The sequence below is a fragment of the Procambarus clarkii genome, chromosome 48 (assembly GCF_040958095.1).
Source record: "Procambarus clarkii isolate CNS0578487 chromosome 48, FALCON_Pclarkii_2.0, whole genome shotgun sequence".
Lineage (NCBI taxonomy): Eukaryota > Metazoa > Arthropoda > Malacostraca > Decapoda > Cambaridae > Procambarus > Procambarus clarkii.
The window spans coordinates 10560583-10585726 of NC_091197.1; the positions used below are offsets into that span (position 1 = coordinate 10560583).

Genomic DNA, 25144 nt, shown 5'->3' on the forward strand with positions numbered 1-25144 from the left:
AAATGCACTGTCTAGTTCTTTATTTTTAAAATTAAGACTATGGGTTCATTATTGGGAATGGGGCTGATGTCTAACGAATCTGCAGGCCAAGACATTTTTATTCTACACCTTTATATACCCTGACCAGGATACAAGCATAAGAGCAGACTTCGTATACCCTGAGAACAGGAATTATCTCCATAAAGCCTGACTGGAAGAGTGAGTACTTGGCTACAAGAGATGCTGAGGGAGGCTCTCAGAAATACATTCTATAATACATTTTGTATGTACTAGCTCTATCTATAAATTCATTAATTTTTGTATCACCCCTTGTATGTATGTATTTTACCTAAATAAATATTTGAATTTTCATTTGAATTTATAACAATTCACTTTCTATATACATTAACTCGCTTATTTCTTTTTCAATTAAATTATAATACATTGCTATTTTACCATTATATGTTAATATCTAATATAAATTTAATTTGTTAATGCTAGTATTGATACACACACAACTTTAAAAATTCTTTTATTTTTTTTGGCTGCATATATAAAATATTGTTAATCCTCGTTCAGGTATTAACATAAGGTGTAACCAAAGACAAGTCATATGAACACAGTACACTGTCGCCACCATTCCTCTCACACTTCAAAAAATACTTCCAAATAAAACTGAGAAAAAAAGTTTCAATTACAGCATTTAAAAACAACCCATCCTCCTGTTTAGATAATATCTATTGTGACGGTCGTCAATAGTCAAAATTCATACGTTCTTAGCTTTTAGATAGTAGTATACTGACTAGTAAGGAATTCTTGTAAAATAAATGAAGCTAAAATATAAATATTCCTAGGCCTAGTATGGCATACATATGTACTATATTCGGCCTCAGATATCGTGTATTAGGCCTAGGGAGGTTAGCATAGGTTAGGTTAGTTTGTCAGAGCCACACAAGTAAAAAAATAGTTTTCAGGTTTGTCCAACTCAATAGTTCGGATTTTTACGCTCTAATTTCGTTGTACGTCGGTATATATATATTATGGTCCTCATCTTTAATATAAGTACTACCATAACAGAAGGATGGGCAGTTTAAAAAAATAAATTTTAAAAGATTAAATACCCCAAAATTAATTCAAGCAAATTACACTTCAGTAATTAAATAGAAATATCAGGAATGTGTTAAGTCATTCGTGCAGGTTGTACTCTTTGACAGTCATCTCTACAATGGCACGCACTTTAATTGACCAAATTTATTACAATTCAAAAAGTTATTCAAAGCTGGAAATGACTGAATTCTAACATCCGTTTATTAATTTCATAACTAAACACAAAATTTTCAACATGATAAAAATTAAGAACATTCACAAAATAAAATTTAAGTTTTCTAACCGGAAAATTTGCTTCTCCCGTTAAAAGCAGGAGTTACATAATGTTCTATACTCTGGGGCTATATAATGTTCTCCACTCTGGAGCAATATAATGTTCTCCTACACTCTGGGGCTATATAATGTTCTTCTACACTGGGGCTATATAATGTTCTCCTACTCTCTGGGACTATATAATGTTCTCCTACACTCTGGGGCTACATAATGTTCTCCTACATTCTGGAGTTATATAATGTTCTACACTCTGGAGCTATATAATGTTCTCCTACACTCTGGGGCTATATAATGTTCTCCTACACTCTGGGGCTATATAATGTTCTCCTACACTCTGGGGCTATATAATATTCTCCTACACTCTGGGGCTATATAATGTTCTCCTACACTCTGGGGCTATATAATGTTCTCCTACACTCTGGGGCTATATAATGTTCTCCTACACTCTGGGGCCATATAATGTTCTCCTACACTCTGGGGCTATATAATGTTCTCCTACACTCTGGGGCCATATAATGTTCTCCTACACTCTGGGGCTATATAATGTTCTCCTACACTCTGGGATATAATGTTCTCCTACACTCTGGGGATATATAATGTTCTCCTACACTCTGGGGCCATATAATGTTCTCCTACACTCTGGAGTTATATAATGTTCTCCTACACTCTGGGGATATATAATGTTCTCCTACACTCTGGGGCTATATAATGTTCTCCTACACTCTGGGGATATATAATGTTCTTCTACTCTGGGGCTATATAATGTTCTACACTCTGGGGCTATATAATGTTCTCCTACACTCTGGGACTATATAATGTTCTCCTACACTCTGGGGCCATATAATGTTCTCCTACACTCTGGAGTTATATAATGTTCTCCTACACTCTGGAGCTACATGATGTTCCCCCATACACACTGGGGCTACATAGTGTTCCTCAAACACTTGTGCTATACAATGCTCCCACATTATACCTCTAAAGTGAACATATAATACAATGAGTGAGGGATGTACATACTAACAAAGCGCGTATCTTTCTTAAGAGAAACATTTGACATGCTATTAATGATTCAGGTGTGTGCAGAATGTCACAGCCCCCGGTCAGTCTCCACACTAAGGTGGTCCTCATAGCTGAGTGTTGTCCCCCCTCATTACCGCCAAAGGCGTCTATAATAGAGCTGAAGTTATCAATGACATTCCAGAACATAACACCCTTATACTAGTCTTGAGCAGAACACAGCGACGGTGGTGACAGAGATCAGGAGACCTCTAGAGTCGGGTGACGTATATTGGGCCAAAGGAAATCTCTTGATCCAGGCGTACCAGTCTTTTTTTGTGCATCTCTGCGGGAATGGAAAGCAAATGAATATTATGAAACAACGTCACAATTATTATACGATGTTATCTGTTGTTTTTCTCCCCTAGGTTCCCTTAGACCAGCTACTGACCTTCCCAGGGTTGCAACCCACAATAGTTGTGCCTGTTGTTGTTGTTATAGATTCCGCTACTCGGAACAAGTTCCAAGTAGCACGGGCTATGGTGAGCCCGTAACTTACCTGGCACAGGAGTGGGGCAAGTAGCACGGGCTATGGTGAGCCCGTAACTTACCTGGCACAGGAGCGGGGCAAGTAGCACGGGCTCTGGTGAGCCCGTAGTGGACTTACCTGGCACAGGAGCGGTGCTCTAATAATGCAGTTGTGCCGTTCTCGGGTACCTAAATTACACTACTAGGTGGCCAGGCATCAGGTGAACCGAAATTTTGTCCAAACGCTTCTGTCTTGCCACGAAAATCAAACACGGAATCTTTCGGGTTCAAGTTCAAGTATGTTTATTGAGACAAGAAAGACATACATCTCAAAGGGATAGAGTCGCTTAGGCTATTTCTACCACTCCCCCCCCTCCCCCCTTTCTTTCGGGTGTAACTCAGCTGCGCTGACTACTGAGCCATAGGACACTGAAGTACTCAAGTTAAGTCTCTTGTCTATATACAATCCTACGAGTTTTCCCACACTTTTACTCTCAATGTTAACATTATCCGAAGGTTTGCAGACGAGGAGTCACAATAACGTGGCTGAAATATGTTGACCAAACTATACACTAGAAAGTGAAGGGACGACGACGTTTCGGTCCGTCCTGGACCATTCACAATCGACTTGAGAATGGTCCAGGACGGACCGAAACGTCGTCGTCCTTTCACTTTCTAGTGTGTGGTTTGATCAACATCCGAAGGTCTTTTTTGTCAGATGATTTGTTTCCAAATAAAATGTAGTAGGCCTTTTCTATGTTTAGTATGAGGATGTTGGTTGAAATCCACGAGTGACCTTTTTAAACGGGTTATTTACTATATAATTTATGATGTGGGGGGTCGGGGCTAGAGAAGGTAGTAGCATCACCAGATAATACAGGTGTAAGAAAGTTTGAAACATTTGTTAAATCACAGATGAATATTTAAAAATTGGATAGGGCCTACAAACTGTATTTAGGAATGAAGAAACATTAAAATAAGATTGGTAAATGACAAAGATAACTTTGTACAAATACAGTGAAAAGTGACATTCAGTGAGACAAATGTTGGGAATAACACTTACCAAGAAGAACGGAGAACATGTGGGCGGCCTCGCCTCTTGTAGGGTTGGGGGGCAGAAGACTGTCTAAAGTGACCTGTGCTCCTCTGGTCAGGACATCCGTTAATGCTTTCTCGGTTTCATGTGGTTTTAAGCTACTCGGCGAAATCTGCCGTATGGGGGAAATAAAACTGGGAATAAAAGTGTCGCTGATGTCAGCGGGTCCAGGCGGAGAATGAGGACCGGGCATTCCTACTGGTGCCCTGGGAGTGCCACCTTCTGCAGGCACTTGCCCCGTAACTGATTCTTCAACGCCAACTGGAGAAACCACCTCGGCTACATCAAATTCTTGAGTAGTAGGGAGAGGCACTCCATTCACAGTCCTGAAGGAAACAAGTTGGCAATATAATAATAATTAACTTTTACCAATCTGGTCAGTTAATAGAAGATTACCGGCACTCATTCTCTTAAGGAACACGTCGACATAAAGACAGCACATTTCAGCTTCAATAGTTGGGTTGGATGCTCATCAACGCAACACAACATAAGGGGGACCATCCTCAGTTCCTATCCGGCACCATCAGTTTCACAACCTCTATTAATTTTACAGTAATCTTTCATTTAACTGTATTTAATAAAGTAGCAAATACAGAACTGATTGTGGCTGAACAAAAATCATTATCTAAGTGTAATTACCAAAGTGTAGTTACAGGATGAGAGCTAAGCTCGTGGTGTTCCGTCTTCCCAGCACTCTTTGTCATATAACGACTTGATACTACAAACGGTTTGGCCTCCACCTCACTTAACTTGTTCTAACCGTCTACCACTATGGATCCGATACCTTCCAAGGTATCAGGTGAAAGGAAACGTGCCCAACCGTTTATAGGGATATAAACGGGATTGAACTCTGGTCTCTTTCTTGTGAGTGGAGCATACAGACCCCTGCACCACAGGACCCTATGTGAGCTCGCTTAAGAAGGTCACTTCCCTCCGTGTCTGCATTCTTACCTTTATGATAACCTGGTTAATTCCTGGTCACCACTGCATCAGAGATTATATACAGTACAACTTGTCTCCACCAGTACTGTTACATCACTGGGTCCTTCTCTGAACGTGTGTTTCCATCCACTCATACACACATCCAAACGTGTTGGTTGTGAAGCAACCAACGACCTTAGAAGAGCTTTAAGAGTCCCTGAATCTTGCAGTGGCCACCCTGAAGCCATCAACACAGCCACTCTCCTGGTCAAAAAAGGTGTCCAGCAGCTGGACATCCTCATAAAGACTGTCAAGCAGTATCCTCCCCCGCGATAACAGCTTGACGATTAAATGCAGCCTCAGAATACGGAAAAGAGTTACTGAACAAAAAATTGTACCACTTACGGGCTATTCATACCCGTGCCACCTCTTGGGTGGCTTAATCTTTATCAATCATCAATCACTCCTCTTGTTCCAGATTACAGCGACCTTAGCGTGCCACATTTTTGACTGAAGTAGATGGCTGACCAACAGTGTTAGAGGAGCGGTAGATGTGTGACCAACAGTCTCAGAGGTAGATATGTGACCAACAGTGTCTCAAATGTAGATGGGTGACCAACAGAGTCTCAGAGAGGTAGATATGTGAGCAAAAGTATCTCAGAGAGGTAGATATGTGAGCAACAGTATCTCAGTGATAGATGTGTGACCAATAGTGTCTTAGGCAGATGGGTGACCCAGAGTGGCATAGACGCCGACATAAGGAGTCAACAGTTAGGTATAACCTACCTTTTTTGTGGGGAATGATAATGAACGTCGGCTTGTAAGGTAACGAGAGTGGCCCCGCCAGGAGGCGAGCGGATAGGACCTCTCTCCGGGGTTCTCTCAGGAGGGACGAAGCTGCTGACTCGCGGCGGTTTTGGTAACATGCCAGGGGGCGTGGCAAGCCCGATTTCCTCGAAACCACTTTGATCTGTGAAGAAAAAGTCCCAATTTTGTCACTGAAGCAGAGGCCATGAAATCCACACATAAAAGAAAGAGTAACAACGTTTTGGTTTCTGAACAGATGCATGAGGAGAAAGGAAACCTACCCAGCCTTTTCTGCCCTACCTGGGGATTGAACCCAGGCCATTTGATTGAGACAAGGACGCAGGCCACTGTGCTACAGGATCCATTTGGTATTGGTATGTCACACTTGCAAATATTTGTCAGTTACTGATCTGTTCCTTTACTGTGGTGTGTGGGTACTGTGGCTCTAACCTCTTACTTTACTGTGTGGTGTGTGAGCACTGTGGCTGTAACCTCTTACTTTACTGTGTGGTGTGTGGGTACTGTGGCTGTAACCTCTTACTTTACTATGTGGTGTGTGAGCACTGTGGCTGTAACCTCTTACTTTACTGTGTGGTGTGTGGGTACTGTGGCTGTAACCTCTTACTTTACTGTGTGGTGTGTGGGTACTGTGGCTCTAACTTCTTACTTTACTGTGTGGTGTGTGGGTACTGTGGCTCTAACTTCTTACTTTACTGTGTGGTGTGTGGGTACTGTGGCTGTAACCTCTTACTTTACTGTGTGGTGTGTGGGTACTGTGGTTCTAATCTCTTAACATCCTACTCATACAAATTTTTAACACTAATTAAATAACATCTTGCTCTGCTAATAGAGCATACAGAATTTCCTCTACCTTGTAACATACTCGAGGACAGGAAATTAAGACTATTACCTTACACAGTAAGGTGAAGAATAATACATATATACAGTTGTTAATATTATGCTTGCTCTTTAACTTTAGTTGCTATAGTTTTATAAGAAGTGTTCTTGACGTGCCCATGTACAGTACACAACACACAGCTCTTGTACACTACAGTGAGGTAACCAGAACCCCTTTATTGTTCCCTGTCGTGTACAAGGACCCCCGTCACACGTGTATGTCACCAAAGGTAGGCACCCGCTCCTCAAAATAAACAGACATACTGGTCACAGTCTGTGTCTCAAAATAGACAGACGGTCCCAGCCATGGTCCTTTCGGAAGAAGGGAACTATGACCAACTTGTTCGTTGGATTAAACATGCCCGGCAAGTGCTATATTACTGAAATGCAGCTGAAGACACAGAAAATCGTTAATATTTGATTTCAGGAAATTATAAGTTAAATTCCAAATAAATTAATTAATACAAAATTAATATTAGGAAAATAGGAAAAATTATAATAAGTTGAATGCTTCAGCTTCCATTCAAGACGGCTGTCACCGAGCCCTGAAGTCTGTAGCCTGAGGCCGTCTTCCCCAAAGAGAAGTGCCTCTCCCCGACGGCATCAGGGAGGGAGGGAGGGGGGGATAAGCACAATGAACTTGATAAACAAGTCCTTCAACGCTGGGCTGAGGAACAAGCCCTTGTTGACGATGAAGGGTTTCAATTTCATAGGTCTCTCGATGAGAAATTTCTTCGCTAACTTGATCCCACTTGGTGTCTCTCTTTTTTTTCCCCGCCCTCGTAGAGCCCCAAAGACGTCTTCAATGGTCGTGGTCACAATGTTGTAGTCATTCTCACCCTCGCTGCTGCTGGTTTCCTTTCCTGAGCCTGTCAGGATCTTGTCCACAACAGACACCATCTGCTTCTTCACCTTGGCAGTGACCCCATCGTTCAAGGCCAGTTGTAAACACATTTTTTTTGTTTTTGAGATATATACAAGAGTTGTTACATTCTTGTACAGCCACTAGTACGCGTAGCGTTTCGGGCAGGTCCCTGGAATACGATCCCCGCCGCGAAGAATCGTTGTTACAACCGTAGTAAGTACACATTTTACTGTTGCGTTAAAGAGGCTACAGTTAAGGATTTGCGCCCAGTAAATCCTCCCCGGCCAGGATACGAACCCATGACAAAGCGCTCGCGGAACGCCAGGCGAGTGTCTTACCACTACATCACGGAGACTGTAACGCAGTCATCTTCTAGTTTTCAAAATAAGGTTTGCCAACTTTTTTAAAAAATAACGCTGCCTCATGATGGACACAGTTGCAGACATTCGGCCCTTTTTGGTCACTCAGTCCTGCCCACCTTGGAGTATAACATTTTCCAACACTTAAAAAACAGTAATAATTAATGGAAAATACTAAAAGGAAGTTGAAAGTGCAATATTTTGTAATTATGGCTGGGACCTTACCCCCCCACCCCCTCCCCGTCCCTCAATAGGGTTGCAATTAGCATACACTAGTTGCTTGCAACCAGTGTATGCTAGTTGAGGCACCGTACCTCAACTAGTATACTTGTTGAGGCACCGTACCTCAACTAGTATACTTGTTGAGGCTAGTATACACAAAATGTGTATGCAGCATTTTGAGGCCCAGACTGGGACGAGCAGCGTCTCTCCATTTTGACCGCCTGTTCACATAAAACAATGACCTTCACCTGTGACAACTGGCAAGAGCTTCTGTTTTACCGAGCAACTCTCTATCTTAATACTCTATGATTAAATCAATGTGCAGTACTATGAGGCAAGCTTATTTATATGTTTATATATATCTCTACCACATTTTCGTTTCCTTTTATTCCCACCTCTATTACTACATATAAATCATACATTTGTATTATTTTATTTCACCTGGTTTTGGAGGACGAACTGGAACTGGCTTCGAGGTTATCATACTCCTTGGTAGGTCGCGCTCTGCTTGCTGTGCATCAAGGGGTAGTGATAGTTCAGCCGGTGTGACCTCCGTCAGTCTGGTCACTGTCAGTGTGACCTCCGTCAGCGTGGTCACTGTCAGTGTGACCTCCGTCGCCTGGGTTACTGCTAGTGAGGGCTCTGTAGGTGGTACCTCTGCCGGCGGGGTCACTGCCAGTGGGACGTCTCCCGGTAGGGCTACAGGAGGCCCGGGCTCCTGTAGCACAGGCGGCGGGAACATCTCCACACCTTGCTCCTCTGTCAAGAACACAAGGTTGACAAAGTGACAGCGCCACTCACAACGAAGTGGCCCAACACGAATAGTGAAGATATCCACAAAGAAAAATGCCATAAAATGAGTACTCTGAATTAACTATGCACATTAACATTACATTTCAATAAGTGAGAGTGACATTCTTGTATGGCAAGGCGCTAATCATATACATTAGAACGTCACTATTTGAACGATGTTAAGTAGAAGTACCTTGAATGGTCAGCAGCTGGGTGGTGTCTTGGAAGAGGCCCGGAGGTACACTGACCTCCAACTGAGCAGTCTTGGGGGTCATATGGATGCTGTAGGGAGGATAACTATCAACACACACAACCCGAGAATAAAATAGATGTGAAAAATACTGAATATAACAAGCTGCATAACAAATATATGATACAAAGGGAGTGGGGGAAGAGAGACCAGATGAACAGTGTGCTTATTACACTCCCACTACTCCCATTACATATTACATGTTGTTGTTGTTGTTATAGATTCAGCTACTCTGAACAAGTTCCAAGTAGCACGGGCTATGGTGAGCCCGTAACTTACCTGGCACAAGAGCGGGACAAATAGCACGGGCCATGGTGAGCCCGTAGTGTACCATTACATGTAAAGTGTATTTTATAATCTGGCAGAACTCTGAGGGTTGGTGGGGAGAAGCAGCGAACAAGAGACTTCGTCATATGGCGCTAGAGGTGATCCTGCCCTCTTCTTTGGCATAGGTACAATTAATTGGTGATTCTCTTGTTAATGGCAGGATTATGGGCTTATAAGCCTATAAGCTTTCTATAAACAAACAGCCTATTTAGGATCTAATGTGTTAATTCTAGCTGTTAATTCTTTTACGAAAGGTACAGATTTACAATGCCACCCATTTCTTTGAAACTAATTGTTACAAACTGTAAATCATTTGCTAAATTTCTTAACAATTTTAAATATGTTAGCTTATTTCTCGTATAATATTAAGCGTTACCCTATTCAACATATAAATAAATTCCCTAATTAGTTGAGGTTATTGCCGAAACGCTTTATTAGTAACTGTATATAATTTATATTGTGCATACCTAGTAATACTCCACTGTAAAATGCTCAAAAGTATATGGTATAAATACAAAAATAACATTATTACAAATAAATCTCTGATATCTCTGAGAGACCCTTCTGGAATTGATTTTGTCTTTCCTTTATACAAAAAAAAATTACCTCCTGCTGGATGAGCCTTTAGAAGACTCGTGGTGTGATAACTGGAACATGGAAGCATCGCCCAGGTCCATACTGGAGACGCTGGCTCCAGCAAGAGGCTCTTCAACAGACTCATCCACTAACTGCGTAAAAGAAATTGAGAGAATTCATTGAAGACTCAAGAACACTTACTTAAGAATTGTGATATTCCATTTAATTACATCAGTGACCAGAATAAGCTTGATAAGCAGGTGTAAGGTAAGAAAGTTATTATTGCAAGGAAAGCATTATGCCAGTAAGGTTATACACACCAACTGGGCCGCGGGCACGGTGATCCCCGGAATCAACAACAGGTAGGTAGGGTGCCATAGCTGACATGTACACTGTAGGGTGCCACAACTCCCAGTAATACGATGACCCCCCACCCCCACCCCCCCAGCTGAACACTCCAGGATGCCCCAGCACTATTGCATACTCCAGGGTAACTGATTGACGAAGATCAATCAAGACCTTAATCCAGTAAGTAAGTAGATACCTATAGGATCCAGTAAGTTCAGTAGAACTTCGGTTTCAACTCCTTTTGACCATGTCGTAGCTAAGTCGATTAAGGCAGCGTCTGGGATGCTCTCGGACGCAGGTTCGAATCCTCGTCATGGCCCTTGTGGAATTGTTCATCAATCAAGACCTAATTTTAGCGCAAAATGATCATTTGTTTTCTAGATATCATCTGAACCCAAGACCAGCCAGGGCAGTCGGGTAGAATTTCCATACTTGCCAGCACACAGGTGTCTGAAGACCTGTGCAAGGCTTGGCGGACTTATGTTTCCACAGGAAAATTACAATGGCGCAGAGGGAAAAATGATGAACAAGAAAATGAGATGAAGAGGGAAACGTAGGACCAAATTATGTATTAAAAATCTAGACCATAGGATGCTTTCAAAATATGAGAGCAGGACGCAAATACTCTACCACCAATTGTTTAGAGATCTAGTCGAATATTAGATCTTTGCTAATTATCTGATTAGCCAAGAAACTTATACAAAAAGAAGTTTAAATAAAGCTGAATTTAACAATTATATACTCTTTCCATCTATCAGAAAAAATTATAAGTAACATATAGCACTATTAAATAATAATTTTCCCCTGTTTCATGAAGGTACATGAGGTCAATTTAGCGAGGAGTGGCAATAAACCTCCATACCTGAAGCTGTCGTCTAACTGGGGGGTGAGCCTCAGGGGCATCCAGTATGGGCAGCTGAAGAATGTAGCGTGAGGCGAACATGTGAGCGAGGCTGGTGGCCAGGGGGCGCCGATGGGTCACTTCGGACAGCAGGCGACCAACGGGAATCTTGTGGCGCAACCCATGAACGTCGGCCACGTCCTCGGCTGAACTCTGTCAACATATAATAATACGCATGTACTTGAAACACATATATACTCTACTATATGCACAGTACTTGAAATATATTTGATTAATTTTGACAGCATCGAGGTCAATGATGCAGAAATTGGCAATGACGGGTTGCGATGTAGAGAAAAAAAGTTTTTAGGTTTGAGATAGCATTACAAATCTGAGGCAATAACCGGATATAATGTAGGTCAATTTTAATATTATCTTGATTATATTTCCGAATACAAAGAGGTTTACCCCTAGGCCATCAACTGACCTACTCCAGAATACACTCCACAACAGTTGCAAGGCTCACACACATACTCTACATTAGTACACCCCGTAAGGAAGGCTTACCTCACGCCGCATGGTAGAGGAATAATCTTGAATTTGTGCTCTGATGTCGGCGGTGGTGATATGAATGTTTCGGTCGATGATCAGACGTCGCCTGTGTCCTCTGCCCCTGCCCCGGGGCGGCGCTCCTCTCTCCAGGGGCCCCAGCCTCAACTGTACGCCACACCAACCTCTTATTAATAATCCTCTTGATTACTTTTCGCAAGAGGAAATTACTTGTTAAAAGGTTATGCCGCTTTAAGTATTACATATACTGGGAGGGGAGAGGGGGTACAAGGCTGCACTAAGATCTCTCTTTCTTCCAATCTCCCTTTCTCTTCCAGTCTCCCCAGTTCTCTATCTTTCTCCCATGAGAACCCCCCTCCCCTTTCTTCTCTACTCTCCCTCTCAACCCTTCTCCACCAACATCCCCCATCTTACACTTCTCATCCCTTCCCTTCACCATACACCTCTTCTCTTTCTCCTTTCTTCTCTCTCCCTCTTCTCTCTTTTTCTCTGTAATACTGAAGGTGATTGTAAGGCTTTTAAAATGATACCCTACACACATAAATACATACAGTTACGTCTGGCCTACATAAACAGTGTTTGAGGTAGGTTCTTCAGAGTCCAGTTGCGTGAGGTCTCTTCTCATAATACAATGAGTTACATTATTGTGATAAGTTTGGTAACTTTCCGGGCTGAAGCCAGCTTGACCTATGTGATGGTTCAAGGCACAAGTTACAACCTGACATTTTGCAATTGTATAAGGCCATATAAATGTAATTTTCTAATGGAACACAGAGCACCTGTTTATACTAATATTTTGTATTGTGATTAGTATGCAAATTGATTTATAATTCGATAATTGATTTATGTCACCACCAGGGTTGTCTCTCTTGGTAGTGTAGCTTGAAATATTCTAGACAACGTTATTTACTCAAGACTAATGTATTAATGCAAATTTACTCGAAACAAACTTATTAATTCATAAATAATACTGTTTTGGTGAGACTTGCATGCCAGTACGAGAGAATCAGTCAACAACATGACATACATAAAAAATATGTTGGCATTTCAGGTAATCATTAGGTGTATTAAGCGTGACTCTGGCATCATTAATATTCAAAGACTCAAGACAGACCGGTTCACTGTCGCTCGGTAGTAGAGGCTGCTGGGGCTCGAGGAGGGTCTGGTCCTCGAGTGCCTCAGGGAGTTGGCCCTTCTTCTTTAACAAATCATCTGGCACTGTCGGCTGCTCAGGGGTCTTCTCCACTGGAGGCACCACCACCATCTCAGGCTGCCTGCACCAACCATCCCAAGTTTAAGTAAACACCGGTAATAAATATATATAACAACTTTAACATTCTAGAAAGAGCTTCTAAGCCTACAAAATTATAATTGAGTTGGCAACTATCAACTGAACAACGCTGAAATTGCCCAATCGGAATATGACAAATATCTGGGTCATGATTAGCACGGATCTTTAGCTGAAAAAAAATTAGGTAATAAATACTTACTGAGGAGGCGCAGTATCTGTGACCGCCAGCACAGGTGAGACTGGTGGCTCAGGTAGGAGTGGTCGTGCTGTGGAAGAATGGAACTGTGAGACACTGAATCGGGACTCTTGCCAGGTATCATGCGGCGACGGACATTCTCTCCAGTCACTGCCCAGCAACAATAGAGAGTTCAAGTCACCCAGAGGCTCCACTGCCCAGTTACAATAGCGAGGTCAGTCACCCAGAGGCTCCACTGCCCAGTTACAATAGCGAGGTCAGTCACCCAGAGGCTCCACTGCCCAGTTACAATAGCGAGCTCAGTCACCCAGAGGCTCCACTGCCCAGTTACAATAGCGAGCTCAGTTACCCAGAGGCTCCACTGCCCAGTTACAATAAGGAATTCCCAATATCTCCAATTACAACAGGGAGCTTCCAAGATGAACAATCATAACAATTTCAAGTCTGAAATCATCCCAAAGATATATCCACATAGAACACCAAGAGAATTTGTGAAGAGCATACAGACAAAATATACTGCATAGTTAAATAAGCAAGGGGTAACTCCCCCTTTAGTCACAAATATCAGCGAGAATGACTTTTTGACTGAACAGTGAGGAGCTTCTCTCTTACAAAGCGGCCTTCGCTCCAACAGAGGGGCCAAGCCTCTAATAGAGGAACCTTCTCTCTTACAGACGGGCCAAGTCTCTAACAGGGGAGGGTCTTTTCTCTAAAAGAGGGGCCAAGCCTCTAATAGAGGGAATCTTTTAACAGAAGGGTCTAGCCTCTAACAAAGGGGCCTTTTCTCTAACAGAGGCGCCAAGGAACTAAGACTACAACAGAGGAGCCAAATCTCTAACAGAAGGGCCAAGTCTCTAATAAAGTGGCCAAGTTTGGCCAATAATGAAAATATTATTCACTAACGTAAAGGCCAAATCTGGAGCTCCTCCTCCTCCAGCGGTTGTTCTGTCTGACGAGGGAGCTCACGCTCGACGGCTCCCACATCCGCACTTCCCTTCTCTGCTGTATCGCCTTCCAGTCGAAGTCTCTTTGTAACGCTTTCAATGGTCTGAAAATAGTCACCAATTGTAACACGTGCTGAAAGGGAGTCAAGGATTTATATGCCATTTTCTGTAAATATTCAAGTAAACAAAGTGTACATGATAACAAAATACACAATTCTACATAGTTGTTTTCAAGCTATATGACCATCTAAAGTTTCAACATTAGTTAGTGTTAGAATCTTACTGGGGATGAGGGAGGCTGGGGGGCTAGCGGACCCTCCCAGGTGGTGAAGGAGGGCCCTAGGTCTAGCGGTCCTATCTCCGTCATCAGCGCCTGCTGCTCCTCTGTCAGCTACAAGGGATCAACACTAGTAATCATATTTATTACCCACATTATCGTTTTCAAGATACAACATTTTGGCTTCGGACATCTGTGACTTTATTTCAATAAGTATTATAATAATAGTTCATTTTCTCCGGGGACAGGCAGCCAGCTTGTACATGTACAAGTTAGGCTTACATCGAGGTCTCTCCCCAGGATGCAACCCCGCAATAAGCTAACTCATGGGTACCTATTTATCTCGAGGTGGACAGGGCCATTAGGTGAAGGAATAAATTTCCATTATTTCAATAAAGTCCAATATAATCAACACTGTAAAGCCAGCAGACGCTAAGTGATTAAATAATTACACAAATGATATTGTTAATACAAATGCTAATTTAAACTATTCACTGTATACCACCTGCAAAATATTTACCACAAATTTTAATTGATCACAAACAGAACAAAGTTTATGTTGTCATCAAACAAGCGCTCTCAATCCACACAGCTAATTACTCCAACACATTTTGACAGACATTTTTAATATTGCCAAATATCCATCACAAGTTTGTAACCTGTGTAAATACCTTCATGCTCTCCAGGTCATTGATGCAGGCTGATGCCCCTTCTTAGCTTGACCTCTCTTCCTTAGTTGTCACTATATTTCCCATTTTCTTGTTTGTCACTACCACCCTATTTTCCTTGTTTGTCACTACTCCCCATTTCCTTTGCCACTACCTCTCCCTTTTCCACTGTTGTCACTACCTTCCTATTTTTTTTGTCTCTCACCGACTCCTCAGTCTTTCAATATGCAATATACCAAAAATCCCAGAAGCCTCTATAGTACAAGAAAACCAACATTAATATAATACCCGCAAGGAAGCAATTTGCAACTCATCTTCTTGCAAGGTGATGTCCTGGGGTCTGGCGCGAGTAGGGGTGTCCTCGCCCCAGTCTATAGCAAGAAGAGAGAGCAGGTCGCCTTCAACGCCGCTGGGTTCCTCTCTCAGAAACTGAGACTCGGAGAACGTGTCAGGTCTGCGGCGCTTCGGAGTCCCTTTCTCCTCGATCTCTCCGCGTTCTGTGAAATATTCCGTAATTAGAGATGTCGACCACACACACGAGAAGGTGAGGAGTTGACGACGTTTCGGTCCGTCCTGGACCATTGTCAAGTCGATTGTCTTGGTTTTCGGTTCAGGACGGACCGAAACGTCGTCGTTTCGTCTTCTGGAGTGTGATTTGGTCATCATATCTTCAGCCACGTTATTGAGACTCGTCGTCTGCGATTGGAGATGTCGCCACGAACACATCTACAAAGTAACTACAGCAAACATTTAACCACACACTGTTATATGGTTTTCACATTATCTGGTTCCTTACATGACCATTTTTTTTTTACCCCTCCACGACCACTGTGACTCAAAACATCAGTTGACCTACACGTCAGCAAACACAGAATTGACCACTGTGATCAATGCAAGCAAGGTAAATGTGATGATAATAAATGAGTTGGTAAACTGACTTCTCGGTGTGATGAATGCCCCGAATCGTCGAGGTGGTGGTGGGGGACCCATGGTGGTCCACTCTAGGTCTCTCATCACCTGCTGGGGCACCTCTGCCAGCGTCACCGACGACCTCCTGGTGGGGAAAACATGCACGTCATCTCCGGCACTAACACCAGTCTAAATGATCACATATCATACCATACCTAAATCATACCATCAATATTTAATATTACAATTGGTGATTTGGTTAAAATAGTGCATATCTAGGAATTGTCAACAGACACAGACTTTCAGTTTACAATATCAACTTTAAAATGCATTCCATATCCAAACGTCATATCTTGAACCCTATCTATCTATATCTAAAAATAGAATGTCTGTCTGCTTGTCTGTCTGAGCAAGGTAGGAGGCTAGACGCTTGGGGCTAGCTAGCATCATCCAACTTTTCAAGATAACACATAGGTGGTATGTGAATGTCATAGGCCAGTCGTAATCGACTCCAATGCCACACTTTAAGAAATTGCATTTACCGCGACTCCATGCGTGATTTTCCTGCTCTGAAGACTTTGTATTGTCATTATGTTATGATTCTTTTCCTATCTTTAATGATCGCTCGCATGTGGATATTTTCGTTTCATATTTACATTCCAAACATTTAAATTCTTCTTTTACTTATGCAAGTGAGGAAAATTCAAAGATTTAATTTCTTTACATATTAATTACAAATTTTACAAATTTGAAAATTAATAACATACATACAAATTCTGGGAATTTGCATGCATAGGGAATTGTATTCCCTATCCATCTGGGAACACCCACAGCACAGGTTCAAATCCTCATCACAGCCCCTGTGGATTTTCTCTCTGATATATCACGATAATGTGATTTCTGTGTATACATACTAATTAATAACATAATAACACCCAACAAATTACATATGTGGCGGCTGTGAGCTAATTAGTGAAGCCTTAACGCACATCAACCTGTAAACATGTGCAACAACTGGCTTAATGGGCATTTCCGGGTTGTGACATCACCAGACAACTGAGGTCAACACACTACTGATGTCATAACACTATTGATGTCATCACACTATTGATATGTCATTACACAAATGAGATTATCACACTACTGAAATTTTTCTCATAATTAAGGTCATTACACATCTGAGGTCATCACAATCCTCTGATTGATCAACTGAGGTCAATCCTCCCTGGCCAAATCGCTCGCGAAACGCCGAGCGAGTGTTTTACCACTGCGCCATGGGGGACTAATTACACAATTCACCACATAACTCACCACACGGAGGGCACGTCCACGTCAAGTTCCATTTTCTGCCGCTGAATTTTTTCGAACATTTCCAGGGCTTCACCTGAAGGAGGAGAGAGACGTGAACCCCCACACAAAGCCTTGCCCCCACCCCTGCACTACTCTACTACACCACAACCCACCCAACACTAGAAGGTGAAGGGGACGACGACGTTTCGGTCCGTCCTAGACCATTCTCAAGTCGATTGTGAATGTTGTCACAATCATTCTCACAATCGACTTGAGAATGGTCCAGGACGGACCGAAACGTCGTCGTCCCTTCACCTTCTAGTGTGTAGTCTCTGGTCAAACATACTTCAGCCACGTTATTGCGACTCATTCCCCCTGCATACAGTAACTATATCTTAGCTGAGAGGGAATTTTCAGATAAACTGTCACTAAACTGTCTTAAGACTACCTTATCTACCCCCTCCACCCCTCTTCATCTCGTCCCAGCAAAGCTAAACAATGAGAACGTAGGTTCGAACCCTTGTCACGGCCCTTGTGGATTTGTTCATTTAATGAGAACGTTGTTTCAACATTGTTCTTATTCTCGTGCAAGTTTCGCCCAGTGACAGCTAGTGAAGGAGTGACAGAGGTAGAGGAAGACCAGTGACTTACTAAGGAGGAAGTAGATCTGGCGGCGGTAGACCTTGATGGTGCCGTACATGAGCATGGAGGAGAGGTAGAGGGAGAAGCGGCCCTCCTTCCTCTTGTCTCCAGACACCACGTACCGCAGGATCTCCTCGCTGGGGGCCATCACATGGAGATCACAATCCCACAATAAATGAACAAAATCACAAAAATTAGGATGTGGGGGCAGAAGTAATCTTAGTTACATCCTTCACAGTAATACATAGGCTCTCTTCAACCTTGACAGCACGTAAGTGCTGACTGAATGATAATATATACGGTTTAATGCAAGAAATATGATCCATCCACAACTTTTAAGTCCAGATTCGTCAATAATGCAAAAGGTACCATAGAGCTAGACCTCACTTCCCCGTAACCAATAGATAACTTCTGATAGTTAAGTACACGAGACAAGTACTCTTAACGTACTTACGACTAACATATCTCTAACCGTTAAATTTACTAAAAACATTTTTTTTTTTAGATGCCCAGCCTACAGTACTAACGTGACTTGCTACTGACCAAGTATGGGTGACTCTGACATTGATGACGTCCCTGAAGTTCTTGTCTTGGCGCTTCTGGTACTTGAACCTGCCCGTCGCCACCAGCCACACCACGGCCAGCTTCCCCTTCCTGGGGTTGAGGATGTCGTAGCTGTAGAACATAGTTCTTGCTGCTGCTGCTGGGGGCTGCCACTGGGGCTTCTACTCCTGCTGTCTTCCTCCTCACACTTGCTAAGAAGTTCCTTACCACACCTCACTGCTATCCGTGGGCAAATATTGAGCCACTGAGCACTGCAAATGAGGACATACACGTTCATGTTGTTAAACACAGCATTCTGAGCCTTAGGATATTTGTTTTGATCACATAGAACTATACTAATACACAAGAATGTCATAAGTAAATAGGTAGACGTTGCCCTCTGAGGCAAATTCAACTATATGATATTATTCATGAGTCGGTATTTCTTATTGTTGACATTATTTTAATTACGTGCTAGTATGTAGCCTAATGCTTAGCTTGATATATCCCGTGATATTATATAGCCTAAAACCATTGTCTAATATATCCCACGTGATATTATATAGCTTAATACTGTAGATTAATATATCTAACGTGCTACTAGTAGCCTAATATATCCTATATTATATACCCTTATGTTATAACCTAATATATCCTGCATATATAGCCTAAAGCTGTAGCCTAATGTATCCCACGCAAAAATTATACAACCTAATGCTGTAGCCTAATATATCCCACGTAATATTATACAACCTAATACTGCAGCCTAATATATATATATATATATATATATATATATATATATATATATATATATATATATATATATATATATATATATCTATATATATATATATATATATCTATATATATATATATATATATATATATATATATATATATACATATATATATATATATATATATATATATATATATATATATATATATATATATATATATATATATACATATATATATATATATATACATATATATATACATATATATATATATATATATATATATATATATACATATATATATACATATATATATATATATATATATATATATATATATATATATATATATATATATATATACATATATATATTGTGACGATAATCTCCTTCAAGAGATTGAGCCTGCTCTTCCCTCCAAAAATTACGTCTTCACAATTATATAAAAAGACTATGGAAGAAATGTCCAACAACGACAACAACACCAACACCAGCAAGGCTTGCAAGGGTGAGCAGAAACGTATGCAGCCCGCCACCTGTTCGGACCCAAATCACCAAACTACCCGTTGATCGCTACGGCTCCGCTGATTGGTCGCCGGTCTGGCTGCACCTGCACTCGCCCCCCAATACTACCCGATGTCTGGGGTCGCCCCAACATCAGTCTTGAGAATGTTCCGTGCTTTCGTAGCCAGCACTCCTCCCAGCTAGACGTTAGCGTGTACTGAGAGAGGTGGTGGCTTTAAGCCAATATTCCAGCACCTCCCACTTAAACTTTGTGTTGCACTTCTTGTTATTTTGCCTTAACGTAACTTTCATTGTGTCATTTAAGTATTCTTATTATTTTGATTCATTGATTTTATTATACATATTTGTTTGTCCATATTTTCATGTTTTGATTTATTTAACGTAATTAAAATTTCATTGTTAAAGTTTTACTTGTGTTTTGTGTGTCTTCTCCTTACCTTACCACAGACGAAGTTCCAGTTTTTCTATTTTTTTTTATAACTATGTGACGAGGCCATACCCCTAGCCTTAAACAGCCGAACACCAACGCGTTACCGTCACAAGTTATATGGGGGCCTGTCCTAGGAGCTTCACTCAGGTACTGGTGACAAGTGGTAATTTATGGTAAGCGTATTTAACTTTGTTAACGTAGCTTTACTATTTTTCATTCAATTTCATTTTTTATAAGGTGCGGTGTATTGTGCATTACGAGAGTAACATATAGTGAAGGTGAGACAACTTTGGATTACGTGGTGACTGTAGGCCTCAGTCATACTCTTAATTGGTCATCTCTCCCTCCATGTTATTACTCGTATTTACCATCTATGTCCCTTGAATATTTCTCATTCTGACAGATCATCATATTGGTACCCTGGTACTGTGGTCTGCCCCGGGTCAAGAGTACCCAATCTTCTGCAATCTGACTGTAGGAGGACAAAGAGGGCCATAGTTCCTCTAGCTCGAACTTTAGTTGCTGAATTGGGACCTCAGCAGCAGTTCTCGTCACCAGTTGACACCTCGCACCCCTACACGTCAGTCAGAGATGATGATACATACAACGGTAGGGAATTAGCTTATTTTTTCAGAGCACAAAAGTTCGCTAATTCTGTAAGTATCATATTAAATTCAGTAGGAAAAACTTGCTTTATGTCCTATAGAGACTTGGCAAGGTATGCCTACATCCTTGGACTACCAATTTTACTTTTGAAGCATTTAACTGTTTCATTTGTTTTCGAAACTTTGTTTCATTTGTTAGTAGGATTTTCTTGCCCTTATTCTCTTACATGAGTACCGGGTACAAGATTTCCTGCGCCCTTGATTTAATTTAATCATTTAATATCTTTCACTTAACGTTAATTGTTAAAGATCACACAGGATAGGTACCAGTTGCCACGTTGTCCTGTTTCTGACATTTCATTATTGAACATTCGTGTACCTTTATTTGCTAATTTCACCATGTTTCGTCTCCAAACTTTCCGTGCAAATCCAGCAGGTGAAATAGGGACTTTAAGTCGTGCCAAGAGGACTGAACTACAAACTCTTGCACATGAGTATCAACTAGAAGTTCCCTACCAAGCCAACAAAAATGACCTACACAACCTGTTGCTGGATTACTATTTAGAGCAAGGTAAGATAGACTCTGAAACTCATGAAACTTACTATATTGCAGATAAAACTGATTTGGCAACGCTGAAACTCAAACTAGAGCTGGCCAAGATTGAACGTGAGCAGCAAAGGGAAGCCCGCGAACAGCAAAGGGAAGCAGCTGACATACGAAGGGAAGAAATCACCCTCAGAGAACGTGAAGCTGCCTTGAGGAGAGAAGAACACGAACGTGGACTCGCCCTCCAGGAACGTGAGGTTGCACTACTCCAGGAGCGGGAACGAGTACAGCTTGAAACCAAACGACGCGAGTTGGAGATGCAACGCGAACATGACAAGCAACAAGCGACTCTGGCTCTAGAGTGTCGTCAACGGGAATACACGTTGGAAACTTCACACCTCGCTCAACGCCAGCAAGCTACTGCCAATCTTCCCGTCAGTTTTAATATATCACATGCAAGTAAGTTAATGCCATCCTTTGTAGAAGCAGAAGTTGATGTGTTCTTTACCACCTTTGAAACCCTTGCTAATCAACTCAGTTGGCCTGTCGACCAATGGGCCACACTTCTCAGAGTCCATCTTACAGGTAGAGCTGCAGTCACACTCAGTACTTTGGCGTCTGAGAATGACTACTACACTCTGAAACAAGCAGTGTTGGACGCCTACCTCCTCTCTACTGAAAGTTATAGAAGGAAATTTCGTGACCACCTGAAGGCAAGTACCACTACCTTCCTTGAGTTTGCTAACACGAAACGGAGGTATTTCATGAAATGGCTGGAAGCAGCACATGTCTCTACTTTTACAGAACTCGTCAACCTGATGCTTGTTGAAGAATTCTTGAGACGTGTGCCGCCTCCTGTCCGCCTCTACTTAGCAGATAAAGAAGAAACCGACTACCTGAAGTGTGCTAAGTCGGCTGACACTTACAGCCTCATCCACCGGCTGACACCTGAACCATCCTCCAGTAAGAAGTCGTGGTACAGTTACGAGAAGGTGAGCCCCGATCAAGCTGGTTCACAACTGTACTGCAAGTATTGTAGACTCTATGGACATACCATAGACAAGTGTGGTAAGTCTCAATACAAGGGAACCACTGACCAACAACGACCCAAACCAACTCCTCCTAAGTCCGGTAAGCCTGTGATGAATGTTGGTGTTGATGTTAATGATCTTTCTCTTTTCAGTAACCACCTGTATACTGGAACTGTCTCTGCCAACGGTTCAAATCCGGAGGGACGTTTCAAATTGAAGATCTTGAGGGACACAGCGGCTCTACAATCGATCATCTTGAAGTCGGCTGTGCCCAACATAGTCTACACCGGGGAAACAGTCTTCATCACTGACCTCACTGCTACCACTCCATACCCTCTCGCCAGAGTCCACCTGGATTGTCCCTACGTGAACGGGGAAGTCCAAGTCGCCGTCAGGGAAAAGCCTTTTCCCATGCCTGGAGTGCAACTTCTCCTAGGCAACGACTTGGCAGAAGACCTGCAACCGACCAACCTGATCGTCATGGACAAACCCCAGGTGTGTAACTCTGTGCCCAGAAACCCTATTCTCGAGTATGTTCCAGCAGAGGTTCAAGAGAGTGATGAAGTTTCTCCTCCGGTTCTCGTGACCACCCGTGCACAAGCCGCACGTCCACAGCCAGCTGACTCTACTGCTACCGCTGTCCCTCAAGACCCTCAGAAACTACCCCCGCATCTGACCAAGTTGGAGTTCCGTAAGTTGCAGAGGGAAGATCTTACTTTAACACCATTGTTTTTCCAGGCTGAGACTCAACCCGACAGTATTCCTGGGTTCTTCCTAGAGAACGACTTGCTCTACCGCCGATATAGACCCAGTAAACTGAAGGAGGAGGACGATTGGGCCAACACCGAACAACTTGTGATTCCCACCAGCCTGCGGCCCACTATTCTACACCTGGCCCATGGAGCATTCTCCCACTACGGCTTCAACAAGACTTACCATGGGATTCGTCAAGACTACTACTGGCCAGGTATGGTAAATAACGTCAAACAGTACGTAAAACAGTGTCATACATGTCAGATGGCAGGCAAACCGAACGTCTCCATTCCCAGAGCACCACTGATTCCCATACAGGTGCCTGCGGAACCTTTCCACAGACTCATAATAGACTGTGTTGGTCCTTTACCTCGGACCAGTTCAGGTAACGCCTACATCCTAACCATCCTGTGTCCTACCACCAGATTTCCCATAGCAGTTCCAGTGAAGAACATCACGGCTGCTACGGTTATCAAACATCTACTGAAGATCTTCACTCAATACGGATTTCCCAGGGAGATTCAAAGTGACTGTGGCACCAACTTCACCAGTGATCTCTTCAAAAGAACACTGGAGGAGTTCAACATCAAACAGGTATTGTCCAGCCCCTATCATCCTGCTTCACAGGGTTCTCTTGAACGTAGTCATCAGACCATCAAAGCACTCTTGAAAAAGTTTTGTAGTGAAACCTCAAAGGATTGGGATAAGCAGATTGACCTAATAATGTGTATTTTCAGAAGTCTCCCCAATGAGTCCCTAGGAGTATCTCCTTATGAGATGCTCTACGGCCGTAAGTGCCGTACTCCCCTTAAGGCTTTCAAAGACTCTCTCAGAGATGCCACCTTCAGTGAGCATCAGAATGTGCCCCAGTTTCTTCAAAACCTTCAGCACATTCTAGAGAGAGTCCACCGCTTTGCCCATGATAATCTATTGAAAGCCCAGGTGAGAATGAAGACTCATTACGACCAGACCAGCAAAGTAAGAAAATTCAAGCCGGGAGACTTCGTCCTTGCTTATTTCCCTATCCCAGGTTCACCTTTACAAAACAGATTTTCAGGACCCTACTGCGTCAAAGAGTGCAGGAATAATAATAATTATGTGATAGAGACTCCAGATAGGCGGCGGAAGACCCAGCTGTGCCACGTCAACCTCCTGAAGCAATATAATGGTACTCCTCCCACTGTCTTGATTAACTATTCCACATTCACAGAACCCTACATCCACAGTGAGACCTTCCCAGCTTCTCCTCCCGAAAGCACTGACAAGGAGTCAGCGCTTTCTAATTCCGAAATCCTTAATGATCTTCCCAAATACTTTCAGGATAATCATAGTGCACCTCTCGTCAAGATCTTCAGAGAACATCAAGAGTTGTTCAGAGATGATCCCCAAGAGTGTAATGTTACCCAGCACGACATCCAACTGCTCCCCGACACCCGGCCGATTCGTCAACCCTTCTACCGAATCAGCCCGAGCAAGAAGGAAGTCATGCGTGCTGAGGTGCAGTACCTCTTGGACCATGGACTGGCTACACCTTGTGAGTCCCCCTGGGCCTCACCTTGTATCTTGGTGCCCAAACCCCAAGGTAAGGTGCGGTTGTGCACCGACTATCGAAAACTGAACTCTGTCACTGTCAAGGATGCTTACCCCTTGCCAAGGATAGATGACATCCTTGATGCCATTGGTAGTGCCCAGTACTTGTCCCAAGTGGACTTGCTTAAGGGGTACTATCAAGTGTGTCTAACGGAGCGCGCTAAAGAGATATCTGCCTTCATCACTCCTTTTGGACTTTTCAGATATGAACGCCTTCCTTTCGGACTATGTAATGCCCCGGCCACCTTTCAAAGAGCTGTCAACCGTGTCATCCAGGGCTTGGATAACACATACGCCTACCTGGACGATATCGTCGTAGCCTCCAACTCCTGGAGTGAACATCTGCTCCAGCTGCGACGTCTGTTCTCCAAGCTCCTGACAGCCGGCCTCACCATCAACCTGGGCA

At 42.6% G+C, this 25144-nt stretch overlaps 1 protein-coding gene across 2 annotated transcripts in view; it reads right to left on the bottom strand.

Annotated features, from left to right (window-relative positions):
* Positions 1-496: 496 nt before the first annotated feature.
* Positions 497-25144, bottom strand: part of LOC123764767 (double-strand-break repair protein rad21 homolog) — a 30389-nt gene continuing 5741 nt past the window's right edge. For both annotated transcript variants that reach the window (XM_045752875.2, XM_069302604.1), the window contains exons 2-18: positions 18515-18786; positions 17981-18108; positions 17351-17423; positions 16069-16184; positions 15419-15627; positions 14469-14576; positions 14145-14289; positions 13245-13311; positions 12869-13028; positions 11752-11901; positions 11206-11397; positions 10026-10147; positions 9036-9124; positions 8492-8809; positions 5687-5870; positions 3947-4305; positions 497-2701 (exon numbers count right to left, since the gene is read on the bottom strand). In XM_045752875.2, the coding sequence (XP_045608831.1) occupies positions 2628-2701; positions 3947-4305; positions 5687-5870; positions 8492-8809; positions 9036-9124; positions 10026-10147; positions 11206-11397; positions 11752-11901; positions 12869-13028; positions 13245-13311; positions 14145-14289; positions 14469-14576; positions 15419-15627; positions 16069-16184; positions 17351-17423; positions 17981-18108; positions 18515-18657 (2637 nt within the window). In that variant the 5' untranslated portion in view covers positions 18658-18786 and the 3' untranslated portion in view covers positions 497-2627. The remainder of the gene's footprint in view (positions 2702-3946; positions 4306-5686; positions 5871-8491; positions 8810-9035; positions 9125-10025; positions 10148-11205; positions 11398-11751; positions 11902-12868; positions 13029-13244; positions 13312-14144; positions 14290-14468; positions 14577-15418; positions 15628-16068; positions 16185-17350; positions 17424-17980; positions 18109-18514; positions 18787-25144) is intronic.